Source organism: Cucurbita moschata, unplaced genomic scaffold (assembly GCF_002738365.1).
Source record: "Cucurbita moschata cultivar Rifu unplaced genomic scaffold, Cmos_1.0 Cmo_Scf00045, whole genome shotgun sequence".
Classification (NCBI taxonomy): Eukaryota; Viridiplantae; Streptophyta; class Magnoliopsida; order Cucurbitales; family Cucurbitaceae; genus Cucurbita; species Cucurbita moschata.
The window spans coordinates 64,392-78,851 of NW_019268561.1; the positions used below are offsets into that span (position 1 = coordinate 64,392).

At 33.0% G+C, this 14,460-nt stretch overlaps 1 protein-coding gene and 1 pseudogene across 1 annotated transcript; both read left to right on the top strand.

The window, feature by feature from the left end:
* On the top strand, positions 1-2,880 carry LOC111434516 (annotated as a pseudogene).
* A 6,526-nt stretch (positions 2,881-9,406) lies between these two features.
* LOC111434517 lies at positions 9,407-10,663 on the top strand. Its single transcript, XM_023071931.1, has one exon. The coding sequence runs from the start codon at positions 9,407-9,409 to the stop codon at positions 10,661-10,663; it is 1,257 nt and encodes a 418-aa protein (XP_022927699.1).
* The last annotated feature ends 3,797 nt before the right edge of the window (positions 10,664-14,460 follow it).

Here is a 14,460-nt window from a genome sequence, read left to right on the forward strand (position 1 = left end):
ATGTGTCGCAACAAAAACACATGTGGTCCTCCCTTAGATGCATTTGTACTCACAAAGGGTTGCGCGCATAGAAGTTGTTCAGTTGTGCGTGAAGTTGGTAAGAGGGTTTAAGTTAGTTTTTCTAGCCTATTTCGTTTCTCGTTAGACTGTTTTTCACCCCGATTTTATATTGACCTTAATTATTTGAATTAAGACCCGCCAGTAGAATTTTAGAATTTTTGAACTTCTACCTCGCGAAAAAAAACTAGCTTAAAAAGGCACGCAAAATTTGAGGAAGTAGTCATTACCTATATTTTTCAAGTAAGAGTTGTGTAAATATTGCTGGTCTCTACTAGCATGCAAGCATCTATTGCCTAAAGGGGCTAAAATAGGTAGGGGAGAACTCTAGAAAGACAACTTGGAAGTGAATGTTATGTATGTTAAGAAAAACTAGTGAAATGAAGGTTGGGGTAAAAATTTAAATTGCATGTCTATTTGAAAGCTCTCAAGGGAGGAGATGTTTGGGATCTGTGCTCGAGGTTGTTCATGGATGTTATCAATTGGTTGAGCTTGTAGGAATGTTTACGATATGCTTTCCATCATTTAGGTTATTGATAGGAATATCTACCAAACAAACCATGCATGAGTGAACAAAGTTAACATTATAGTTCTAAAGCTTGAGCATTTTTCACATTGACCTAGGTCATTACGTTTCTAATAGACTAAGCACCTTAGAATTGTGAGCGACCATTAGAGGTCTAGACTAGAGTGCATCCATAGATTGGATTAACCATGAGGATCTAAATTCGAGCATCCTAAAAATACGAGATGAGATTTAAAATGTCTAGACGACCCTAAGAACCTAGTAAACCCCCATGACAAAGACGACTATAAAAATTTAACAAGCCTAGTAGTAGGGTCACAAAAGTCTCTGTCTCCTATCTTCTTTCGGTATGCCTTTAGCGCTAGCATCGCCAGCCAAGTGGTAGGAGGTTAAGAACCATTGAGAAAGCCGTATATGGTGGAAATGTTTAGGGTTCTCCTAAAATGGAACTCTGTGCTGTAAAACCATCCTAGGAGTGGGCGTGTGACCACACATGAAACCAAGTAACGAACAAGCATACAAGGTCGCATCCCCACGTTCATAATGACTCTATGGCCCTACGGAAGGATCTGCTAATTAATCTTCCATAGATGATGTTCACACTAGCTAGATGTCATACTATGCTAATAAATTTGATGAGGTAGTAGTTCAACAAGATTATGAGTAATTTATTGGTGTAGCTATACAGGTTAACTAAGTCTATGAATAGGAAATAAATTCAACTGGAGATGAGATTTATCATCTAGTAGACCTGCGACGTTAGAATTGGGTGAACCACCGCTAGACCCATAGTAGGTTTGTTATGGTCATGAGATTGGTTTGAAAGTTTGAAGCCTTCCCATAAGCTCAAAATATCTAATAGAATTTGGTCGAATCTTCTTAACGACGAGAGAAAACTCCGTTGTAACTTACAAGGTTAAGAGTGCGATAAGAGCCTACAAGTAGGTTACTTATTGAACATTTTTATACCCACCTCTTTCCCCATTTTTCTCAGATGTTCACAAGTTACTAGTCAAGGTAGTGGAGCGTTCAAGAGCTGTCCAGTCAAACCAAGGTAGTCATGGAGTGTCAATCCATCTTAATATTCAAACCTACCACGGTTGGTTTATGGACATGGGTAAAGATAACATAAAATTTCGTCTTCATCTTAAGGCGAAAGACTGGTTGGGCCATATACGCAACTATGAGGTTGTTGTGCTTGTTGAGTACTTTTTCTCCAAAAGAATCAAGATTCTCGAACCTTTCAAGTTTCGCGGTTCACCACTACTTGAAGGCAAGTGGATTCAAATACCTAATCTTAAGGAGCCTGGCTTGCAAGTGGTTATAAAGTTTATAGTGGAGCAGCTCAAAATTATATTTGGAGATTGTTTGAAATTAGATAACATTTATGAAGGTTGGTATTTTAAGATGTGCCCAAATAGCCTATAGTTTTTTTTGCATATTAAGGCGATAGACTTTTTGAGACTGTTGTCTCAATTATGAAATTATTATTGTGGAAGAGAAACAAATTTTGAAGCAAAATATCATCATTATATTTTCTCCTTGTCAGTGCGCTGGGCCTATGGATCTACCCAAGGTCGAGAAGTGGATTAAAATTAGTAATCTTCAGTTTTCATGTGTGCAAGAGACATCAAAGTTTTCATTGGATGACTCCAACTCTTCAACTTTAAGTCTGGAGATAGCTTCAAATACGATGGCATTTACGATGGTTGGTATATGGAGATGGGTCAGAACAACATAAAATTTCGTATTCATTTAAAGGCAAAAGACTATCTTAGTCGTGTGCATCACTATGAGTCTTATGTGTATGTAAAGTAGTTTCTGAGTAAAAGTATCAAGATCGTCGAATCTTTTAAGCTTATTAAAAGAAAGTATTGGAACTCCCCTTCATATTTTGTAACATGTGATGATTACAAAAAAAAAAAAAAATCGTATTTGATTATCTATAAAGAAATAGTCATGCAAGAAAGAAATAAATCTTTTCAAGCATACATCCCTTTTGAGTCCAACATCAAACATCTATCAATTTGTTATATTTATGGACTCAAACATCTATCAATTTGTTATATTTATTTTTATAATACTTCCTTTTGTAATGTTAGAAAGAGAGTTTCAAGATGAATCAACCATTTGAATATCATCTATGTCATAACATTGGAAAAGGTAAGAAAAAGGCAAAGAAGATGAATGTAATGCTAGACCGGAATGAAAATAATATGACAGTGGATGAGCTCTATGTAACACATGAGCCCGATATTTCAGATTTTTCGAATTTTATTGAGAATCCTAGAGGATGATTATCCAGTAGAACAGAAAAATATTTAGAAGAATCCACCCATTCAAGAGCAAATGAATAAAAAGTCAACTTTGGAAGGGTAAAATGGTATTTTCCACCCTTCACTCCTTAAGGGGTCTGTGTTACCCTAATACAATGAGGAAAATAATTTAACACCAGAGCCCAATGACAATCAATTTCATGGTTCTTTTAAAATTCAAGATTTTATTGAAGTTTTGAGAACTTTTTAAGATGATGTTAAAAAAAATAAAAAACTTTTTGGAGTAAGTTTTTTTCATTTTGAAAAGGTAACCATTGGGGAGCTCTCGATCCTACCGCCTAGAGTCCGATTTCAGTCGAACTCCTTCACAAAATTATTTAGAACCAGGTGGATATTCAATCTAAACATTTAAATCGTTCAAATCTACTAAGAAACAAGGAATACCAAGTAATGAGAGTTGTAGATTTTTGTTCTCTTTATTTCTCAAGCAATAAGTTTTGAGTTGAATTAGGTTACCAAATTTAAGTATGTTGTTCTAGAAAGGATTTCACACTTTTTGTGAAGAAACTTTATTTGGATTTAAAATAGTTTAAATAGAAAGCTAGATTAAAACTATTTAATATCGGTGAAGAAATCGAGTTGAATCGAATTATGTTGAAAAGGTTATGAAAAAAAGTAAAATAGAAAAACAAGATTGAAGGAGACACCATCACGCAACTAATGGGAGATGCGTTGGCCAAAAGCATGGATTCGCATCAGGCGACTAGGCGAGATATGCATTTGTCGATGGCTAGGCACGTGTCGATCAAGAAGCGGAGGAATGCTTCAACGCTTGATGGGGACACGTGTCACGTCATCAAAGGGAGACTCGAACCATGGCTCAAACTGATTCACTCCAACATTGCTCTGATCTAACCCGACCTGACTCAACATGGAAAACACCTATCCATGTCTGTGTTGTTTTACAATAAGAACGTGTCTGGTCCTCCATTAGGCGCATTTGTACTCACAAAGGGGCTGCGTGCATAGAAGCTATTCAGCTGTGCGTGAAGGTGTGTAAGAGTGCTTGAGGTAGTTTTTCTGGTTTGTTTCCTTTCTGGTTAGACCATTTTTCACTTTAATTTTATATTAACCGTAATTACCTGAATTAGGACCTACCAGTCAATTTTTAGGACCTACCAGTAAATTTTTAGAAATTTTTAAACACCTAAGGAGTAGAGAATCTAGCTTGAAAAGGCACACAAAATTTGAATATGTAGACATATAGACTTTTCTTAAGTAAGATTTGTAGAGATTGTTGGGATGTGCTAGCATGCAAGCATTTCTTGCCTAAGATGGTTAAAACATGCATGATGAGGATGGTAGAAAGACAACTTGGATGTGAATGCTATGTATGTTATGAAAAACTATCGAAATTCTGTAGGATGAGAATTTAAATTGCATGTCTATTTTAATGCTTTCTGATGTGTTAGCAAGGAGGATGAGATGTTGTGATATGTGTTTCGGGTTATTGATGGATGTTATCTCTTTGTTGAGATTATATGAATGCTTACAATATGTTTTCCATGATTCAGATGATAGGTTGGAATATCTCCCTAACAGACCATGCATGAGGGAACAAAGTTAAGATTAGGGTTATAGAGTTAGAGCATTTTACACATTAACCTGGTCAATACGTTTCTAGTAGACTAAGCACCGTAGAATCATGAGCGACGATTAGAGTTTTAGACTAGAGTGCATCCATAGATTGGATTAACCTTAGGGAGCTACTTCAAGCATTTTAAAAATGCGAGATGAGATTTAAACTGTCTAGAAAATCCTAAGAACCTAGTAAATCTCCATGACAAAGACGACTATGAAAACTAAACAAGCCTAGTAACAATGTGACGGTGTTACACAAGTCTCTGCCTCCTATCTCCTTCAACATGCCCTTAGCTCTAGCATCGCCTGCCAAGTGATAGGAGTTTAAGTACCATTGAGGCAGGTATAGGTCGAATATTATAGTGCATTGAGGCCACCCGGTGCTATATATGGTGGAAATGGTTAAGGTTCTCCTAAAAAAGGTCATTGCACTATAAACCCATTCTAATAAGAGGCGTGTGAACACACATGTAACTAAGTAATTGGCAAGCAAATAAGGTCACATCCCCACACTTAGAGTAACTCTATGGCCCTTCATAAAGGTATGTCGATTAATCTTCCATAAATGATGTTTAGACTAACTAAATAGCATACTGTACACAAAGATTTGATGAGGTAGCATTCAACTAGAACACCGGTCATTTGTAGCTATACATGTTGACTAAGTCTAAGAATAGGAAATAAATTCAATTAAAGATGAGATTTATGGTCTAGTACACCTGCCACCCCATAAATGGATGAACGACCTCTAGACCCAGAGTAGGTTTGTGATGGTAATAAGATTCCGTCGAAAGTTCGAGGCCTTTTCATAATCTCACATAGCCCAGAGAAAATTTAGTTGTAACTTACAAGGATAAGAGTGCGATGAGAAATAAATTGCTTATTAAGTATTTTTATACTCACCTCTTTCCCCATTTTTTTCAAATGTACACAGGCTACTGGTCGAAGTAGTGGAGCTTTCAAGAGCTACGTGGTCAAAGAGGGGGTCGTCTTGGGGCGTCAATCAATCTTAATGTTTTGGGTCTTCTATATTTTGTTTGAAGTTATATCCTGAATCCATACCTTATATGTAATCAACTCGAAAACACCAACTTATAATTGTTTTCCATTTATTTAAAGTGGGGTGTTGTTTGGTTTTTAAGTTATGCAAATTTAACCTTATTTTTATTATTATGTATTTAAAATTTTACTCTTATTATATTATACTATAACAGCCATTTTAAGTCTAAGAAATAGCGTCATGACAGTAAAAAATAAGGAAAAAAAAAAAGAGAGGTTGGATTTCTTAGAGAAAGTATAGAGAAAAATCGTGTTTAACCTTCATATTTGACCGGTTTGATAAGTTTTTTTGTCCCATGTTGCTTTTAAGTTGAGAGGTCCGTGACCGAGAGGTCTCCCACTTTGTTTTATCATCTTAAGTAAATGGTTCGAGCGAGTCAGAGAGTACACTTTCAGACGACTCAAGACCAGCATTTTGACTTATTCACCTTGGGTCTAATACACTCATGCACTTTTTTACTAGTTTCAACTTTTCCGAAACTATTAAGGTGACTAGTTTGAGCTAGTTTAAATTTTTTAGTTAGTTTAAATTATTTTAGCAAAATTAGGTTTAATTAATTTAAATTATTTTATGTCAAATTAGGTGAGTGAAGATGCAAAATCAAGTTTAGTTTAAATTATTAGAAGATAAGTTCAAATTACTTTATGCTAAATTAGGTGAACTACTTCGTATATTAGAATGCATATAATTGTGGAACTCCTCAGAAAGAATTAAATTTCAGAGACCAACATTAAGCTAGCATCAAGGGGTCATAGTAGCTTCAGCCTATGCCAACCAAGTAAGTGGACCTACCATCGGTTTAGTTATAATTGTGTGAATAATGACACATGACCGAGGCTTCGCACATGTTCATATACTCGTATATGCAAACTGTTATGATATGATATGTGTATGAGATGATACGTAAATATTATGACGTATGTAATGAATTGATATGTTCACTATATGATATGTTAAGACATGATATGTTTGAAGCCATGCTCGAGTTATGTTATGTGACTATTATGATATATGATATGATTGACCTCAAAATGACGAATTAGCATGAGATACAACCCTGATATATGGTTGGAAGATATGATAAAAAAGATATGATGAATGATACGATATGAAGCAAAACGCTAGAGAGGTTGTAATACATAATAATGAAAAAGGAAAAATGTTGGGATATCATGCATTATTGTGTGTTCATGCATCGGGGGATACCCCTTCTCCTTTCATGATAGTACAGACGCGTACGCTGTGAGATAGGGAAACGATTATTATTTTACCATAATGCTGTCATGACGGCCGTTATTCGTAATGAGTGTCCAGTATTAACAGCTACCAGAGAATGCTCGTCCAACCAGAAAGGGGCCTAGGAGGTGTGCGAACCAATTGATGGGTCCATATTCGCACATGAAGACTGTGTGTAGTAAAGTAAATACACATCCAATTGCCTGCTTAGGATAGTCGCTGTATGAAAATAGACTGATATAATGTGTCCCATTCATGATTGCATGTGTTTGCATTTAACCTCGATAGGGGTCTTTTACTAAGTATTTCTTAAAATACTCAAATCATGTGCTACTATTATTTTTTCTGGTAAAGGTAATTTTTTCTGGTAAAGGTAAGGCATTACGGCTGATAATGACATCACAATTTGAGAGCATGACATATGCATGGGTAGTTATACTTATTTTCTTAGACTTAGGTTAGAATAAGGTGTTTTTTAATTTTAACGCTTAATTATTTTATTTAGTATTTCGTTGTGTCGTTTTAAAGATGTTTTCAAACTAGTAGTCCATGACGGTGTTTTAAGATGAAGTTTATGTCTTATGATAAAAGTTTAAACGCTTATTTTCGCATAAAATGATTACATTATGATAACGGTAGCAACTCTAGGTAAGTAGAAATCTAGGGTTGTTACACTCAGATAGCCATAGAGATTAGGTCCAAATTTTCTAAAGCCCAAAGGAAACCTCGTTGATACATACTAGGTTAAAGATGTGACGAGACTCTACAAGGAGCTAGGTTGCTTACTCAGTATTTTTATACTTGCCCATTTCCCTATTTTTATACTTAGGTTATACGATTATTATATCAAGATAGGCCTAAGAAATGTAAGTTGAGAATGTTTAAGTTGTACACGAGCTATTTACTACGTATATTTATATTCTCACTTGCTCTACTCTTTCTTGTATATGAAACTTGAGTACCGATTGACGATGATGGCGTGAAGGAGTTAGTATACTATAGAGTCTATTTCGTTATGAGTCTTGAGCTGATTCAGTAATTTTTGCTATCGGGTTGAGAGGTTGTGTAAAACGATCTTCAATTGGATAGTATTTCTTAATTTTTGATTTTCAATTGAGATTAAGCATAAAATTATTATTATTTTCTATAAATGGTTAAAAAGAAATTAAGTTCTTAAAAATTGTTGAGTTAAATTTTAAAAGAAGTGGGTCATTGCTTTTGAATGGTAAAAAGAAGAAGCAAGAATCTCTTTGTTTTTAACTATGTCAATTTAATGTAAAAAAATCATATTCCAATCAAATTAATAATAAACGATGAACTCGAATCCTTTGCATTCATACATTATGACCAAAAAAACAAATAGTTATTAATTATCAATAATTTCTTTTTATTATTATGTTTTCCATTAATTTTGAATGAGATTTCACCAAACCTTTTAAAATATTTTATTATAATATATTATGATGTAACTTTTTTTTTTTAATATTATTTTTCTTTGATAAATATGAACATGTATGCAATAAAGTATTATTTTAAAAGTTTTTTTTTATAGTACGCTAAATTAATAAAAATATCTTTAAATATTTTGTCTAAAAAATATTCTTAGATTTTTAAAAATCTAAAAATACTCTTAAGTTTAAAAAAAAAAAATCTAAAAAAATATCTGATAGTTTTGGATAGAAGCTGTGTTACGGTCTTGCTTCAGAACCCTTGAATTAAAAAAAAGTTTCATTACCCTCTGTTCTTAAAAAAAAGTTCAAAAGTACTCTTGATGAAAAACTATCCATAAAATTTGAAAAATAATATTAACACCTTTAACTTAAAAAAAAAACGTTTTAAAAAAATCTTACCATTAGTATATAGACGAAAACTTTCTGTTTGTACCCTCCTAGATTATATCCAAATTTTTTAATGTTATTTTTTAAAATTCACGAGTAGTTTGAAACAAGGTACTAATAGTAAAGTATTTTTTAATGTTCTAAAAAAGTTTAAAGTGTTTTTTTTTTGGGGGGTTAAAAGGTATTTTTGAAGTTTTTTTAAAAAAGTTTAATGGTATAATGAAACTTTTGAAAAACTAAATGATATTTTTTAAACACTTTTACAAGTTGAAGGGTATTTTTTGAACTCTAGTGAATGTTAAAGAGTTATTTTTGGAAAATGTGTTAACCGTTCCCATCCAAAACTAACTGTAAGGATATTTTTGTACTTTTATTAGTTTAAGGTTTTTTTTTTTCTTTCTTTGTAAGTTTAGTGGTTTTTTTTTTTAGATAAATGTAAAATTGGAAACGTATTTTTATTAATTTAGTCCGGATAATATATCACATGTGAATTAAACTTCAAAAGAAGTGAGTTTTTAGTAAAAATAATGAAGCAAGAATCTCTTTTCATTTTCACTAAAACAATTTAAAGTCTAAGAATCATATTCCATTCTAATACAAATGCATATAAAGAATATTAATTGGATAGCTCTCCATCTTCTTAGAAGCATCAATCTTATCTTTTTAAGCTTTCATTATACCAATAGCATACTCGATCACTTCTATAAATACTGAGCTACCAATGGAAGAAAACCATCGCAAAGTTTTTTCATAGTGTATACCAGACAACACGATGAGTGTTTCAAGCAAGGGTTGTGCTCAAGGAGAGGTCGTGGAGAAGTGGATTAAAATCCCCGATGTTAACGGGCATTGCCTACAACAGGTTGCTAAGTTTGCAGTTGAAAAGTTCAATGCTGAGCATGGAGATTGTCTCATATACAATAGCATTTTTGAAGGTTGGTATTTGGAGCTGGGTTCAAACAACCTTAAGTATCGTCTTCATATCAAGGCAGTAGACTTTCTTGGACGTTTGCTTATCTATGAGGTTGTTGTATTCGAAGAGAAACCTGATAAGGAAAGAATCAGAAAGTTAATATCTTTCGTGATCATATCGAATCCTGGACACTGTGTTGGACCTGTTGATCCACCCAAGGTAGATAAGTGGATTAAAATTCCTAATCTTCAAGCGGTATTTGTGATAGAGATATCAAAGTTTGCGGTGCATGAGTTCAACATCAAATATAAAGATTACTTGGTATTTGATAGTATTTACGAGGGTTGGTATATGGAGATGGGTCGAGATGACCTAAAGTTTCGTCTCAAACTTAAAGCGATCGATTGTCTTAAACGTGTGAACAGCTATGAGGCTGTTGTGTTCGTTAAGAACATCCTTGGTAAGAAAATCTTGATTCTTGAATCTTTCCAACTTTCCAGCCTAGTTGTTGAGAAGTGGATTCAAATCCCTTCCGTTAAAGAGCCATGTGTGCAAGTGGTTGCAGAGTTTGCAGTGGATGAGTTCAACCGTAAATATGGAAATATTCTGAAATTCAATAGTGTTTATGAAGGTTGGTATTGGGAGTTGAGCCCAAATAGTCTAAAGTACCGTCTCCATATTAAAGCCATTGACTTTTTGGAACGTTGTCTCAATTATGAATTTGTGGTGTTCGAAGTGAAATATCAATCTGAAAGAGTCAGAAAGCTAGTAAGTGTCGTCATCCTAGTAAGTCCTGGACATATTGTTGGGCCTGTTGATGTGCCTAAAGAAGAGAAGTGGATTCAAATCCCTAATCTTTTAATCTCACTTGTGGTCGATGTAGCAAAGTTTGCACTCGATCAGATCAACATTAAACTGGGAGATAGCAAGAAATTTGATGGCGTTTACAAGGCTTGGTATATGGAGATGGGACTAGACAACTTAAAGTTTCGTGTTCACTTTAAGAGCAAAGATTGTCTAGGACGTGTGAACAGCTTTGAAGCTATTGTGCTCGTAAAGCACTTTTTCTCTCTAAAAATCATGTCGCTCGAGTCTTACAAGCTTTTGTGCTCGTAAAGCACCTTGTCTCTCTATAATCTTATGGTTTAGTAATGTACTGTCTTTGGCTATCTATGCACGAATAGTCAGACGAGAATGAAATAAATCTTTTCAAAGGATACATCGCTCTAAGTCCAACACTATACATTTATCCATTTGTCATATTTCTTACCCTATATTATAGTCTAAATTAATAAAAATATATCTTCAACTTTAAATTTTTTTAATAATACTCTTAAACTTTTTAAAAAAATCTCAAAATTACTTTTATTTTACATGAAAACAGTTAATATTTTATTTCAAAAATACCCTTGAATTTTAAAAAGGTCTATAGACAAAAATAGTTTATTGGCACCTCATAGATTATCTCCCTTATTAATGTTCCTTTGGGTAGTTTTGAAACGTGGTAATTTCTTATAAAAGTTGTGTTTAAATTTTTTTAAAAGATTTAAAAATGTTTTTGAAGTTGTTGAAAAAAAAAATTAAGGGTATTAACGAAATTTTTGAAAACTCATGAGTATTTTTTAAACGTTTCCAAAGTTTAAAGGTATTTTTGAAACTCTTTTAGAAGCTTAAATAAACAAAATATTAAGGGTCTTCATCCAAAATTAACGGTAAGAATACTTTTTAAACTTTTTTAAAAATTTAAAAGTATTTTTGAGACTACGAACGTGAACATCCGAGCAACTACGAACACTAAACCTAAAGATTGGATCAAAGAAGTGGACTTTGGGCTTTGAGTTGACAAAACAAAGAACCAAAACCTTTTTTTTTTTTTTCAACTTTAACAATTTCATGTCAAAGAACCATGTTCCAATCAAGCAATCAATATCTATTATAGCTTTGGTTATTTATATATATCTATATGTTAGGAATATTAATCGGATAACTCTTGATTTTCTTTAAAGCATCAATCTTATTTCTTATTAACTTTTATTGGGACGTTGATATATATCACCTATCTATAGATAAGGTTTGCTATCATCATTAGCCTGATAGCGTTAAGTTCAATAATTATATGAGCTCATTATCTATATATATTTTAGAAATATGATTTAGGCATTTTAGAAATAAATAATTATATAGCCTCCCGACCCTAACAAGGGGATTGATTGTCGAGGAGGCAGAAGAAGTTCTCCCTATGCTTCAAAAGGCAACTTTTGAATCATGGGAAGTGGTGCAATGTTGGCACATTAATGTCGATCTATCATTGTCATTAGAATTTTATTTGGAAAGAAAAATTCTCAAGAGACTCATCTTCCAACACTCACCTATGTCTTAACATACACATGCGTCATCCTATGTCTTAACATACACATGCGTCATGGGTAACTCACTTAGAGCATGAGTTTTATGGGTGGTAAAGAGTCAATATCATATCTCTTCCATGTACATTCTAAAGCATATATATGATCTATCACCCATGTATATCAAAACAAAGAGGAGTCGTGTAACGTGGAATGTTCATTTGATGTTCGATTAGCACTAAATTTGACGAACTTTCTTATTTCACTCATACAAATTTAACTCTAGCACGCTTGTCAAAAATCTCATAAGAACCCCAACTTTTAAGGTCATGGCTTGGGACCCCATCTAGCTCCCATTAAGCTTGTCTCTAACCCCATTAACAATACTGTTGCTTTTGTTCTTTTTTACTGTCTACACTTCTTGTTGTGTTAGAGGATGCACCATCATTTTCGGTCTCATCATAACATTTCTCTTACTCAACCTTTGTTACGGCTCGACAAGTAGCACTCATATAGCACCACTACTTTCGACGTAACATGAGAGGCACAACCTACTGATTTCTAGTTTGGTTAGGACACCCCACATCTTGAAGTGAAGCCAACATTTTCTTTTCGAAGATTAATTCAGGTTAACCAAATTGAATATCAAATTTGAGTGAGTTAAACTTAAATCCATTTAATTTTCAAATTTTTTATGAGAAAACTTTAATCAAGTCTTCAAACTCATTATTTTCATAATTGAATTATTCATTAATTTTAATTTAAGCTTGAAAAACTAAATTTTGTTTGCTATGTTTTTTATTTTCTATTCAAACTGTTTTGAATTTCAAACTTCGAAATTAAAAAAGAGGGAAACGAAAAGAAAAAAAAAATTCTAAATCTATTCTTTGATTATGGTAGTTTCTCTCAAACGACACAAGTAGACCTCAATGATCCCTCATCGACCAAGAGAGCACAACTGCTATGAAACTCTTAAAATTTGATCTAAAAACCTTGTTGAGAATAAGACTTTTTGATCTAAAGTATCCAAGATTCCAAAAACGATAAAAATAAAAGTTTTGGAACAGATTATCTTGATCATCAAGATCAAGAATAAATAAAACTTGTTTTTAAACTCTGTCATTCGAATCACTCGAAAAGATACCTTGATCAAGATTACTTAAATAACTCTAGCATACAAATCTAAACACAAGAAATACAAGAGAAGAAGCTCATGGCTTCAAACATAATAGGCAAATTTCATTTTTAATATCCAAAATATGCTAAAACAATAACGTGAATGACTAATTACAGCTTTGAAATTAAACCTTATACTAACTTACGCTTAATTGAAAGTTTGTAACGACATCATTACCATAATGACTGCTGTCTAAATGTAACTTATAATCTTAAAGATAATTCTCTAAAACTTAAAATAAAACACCCTGAAATCTTTATGACAAAATTAAAACACCTTATTTTGTATCATTGTTTCCTTCTTCGAGAGGATTCATCCTCGAACTCAATTGATTCCCTTGTAATGCAAACTTAAAATCATTTGCATTTTGTGGTCTAAATCTTCTTGATGTCTTTACTTTTATCTATAGATCATGGTCGGATGGAAAAATGAAATGAGAATGTCACCTCTTATTTTTTTTCATAAGTTTGATGTGGTCTCGGGCTGGAATCAATCATTTAATATTGTATGTCAATAAGCATTTTAATTTCATGTAAGAATTCAAAAAAAAAATATATATATATATATATAGAGGTATACTTAGTTTAAGTGCTCTCAAAAAGTTTGGTATACAAAACATGGTTCTCCTTACAAACTCTAGTACCTCTTTCTCTTTAATTTCGGTACATGTATCAAATATTTCTTCCTCACGCTCTTTCTCCTTTTTACTTTCTTCACTTTTTGTCTCTAGTGGACATGGAGCAACATATACTTGCATATTGTCTTTGCTGGTCTCCAGGTCATCAGTAACAATATCATCATTTGAAACAATATCTCTCGGCATAAGACAATCTTTCTTTTTTTGAATGAGTTGTACAATTTGTCTCTCTCTTACTTAGTCCTTTAAATTTATTAATGGACATAATTTAGACACGTATTTCATAGATGGGTGGATTTCATTTAAACTTTTTTTAAAAGCTATCCAAAATGGATCAGGGTTCTTACAACGTCCCTAGATGAAACATGAATTTGGTTGATCTCCTTTTGTGACATGTGGCAAAGAATGTAAAAGGAATCTTTCCTTGCATCTTTATCAAAATACATATTTTTTCCTTTATGCATTCCAAAATTTCAAGATGGTATGAAATACAAAATTTTAGAACACGATACCAAATAATAAGGGACCACTACAAATGAAGTAAGACTCGAATTACCTTATTGATCAAATATCGGAGGACAATAACACTTGATTGAGATTCAAATCACTCCAGAAACAAGATTGATCATGTCAAGCTTGAATGATTCTAAACATACAATTTATGAAGTTTGATTTTTCTTTAATGTGGCATGAATTGATGCATCTTATGATAATTTGAACAACCTTTTTCTTCACATCTTCCTTGAAATTTATA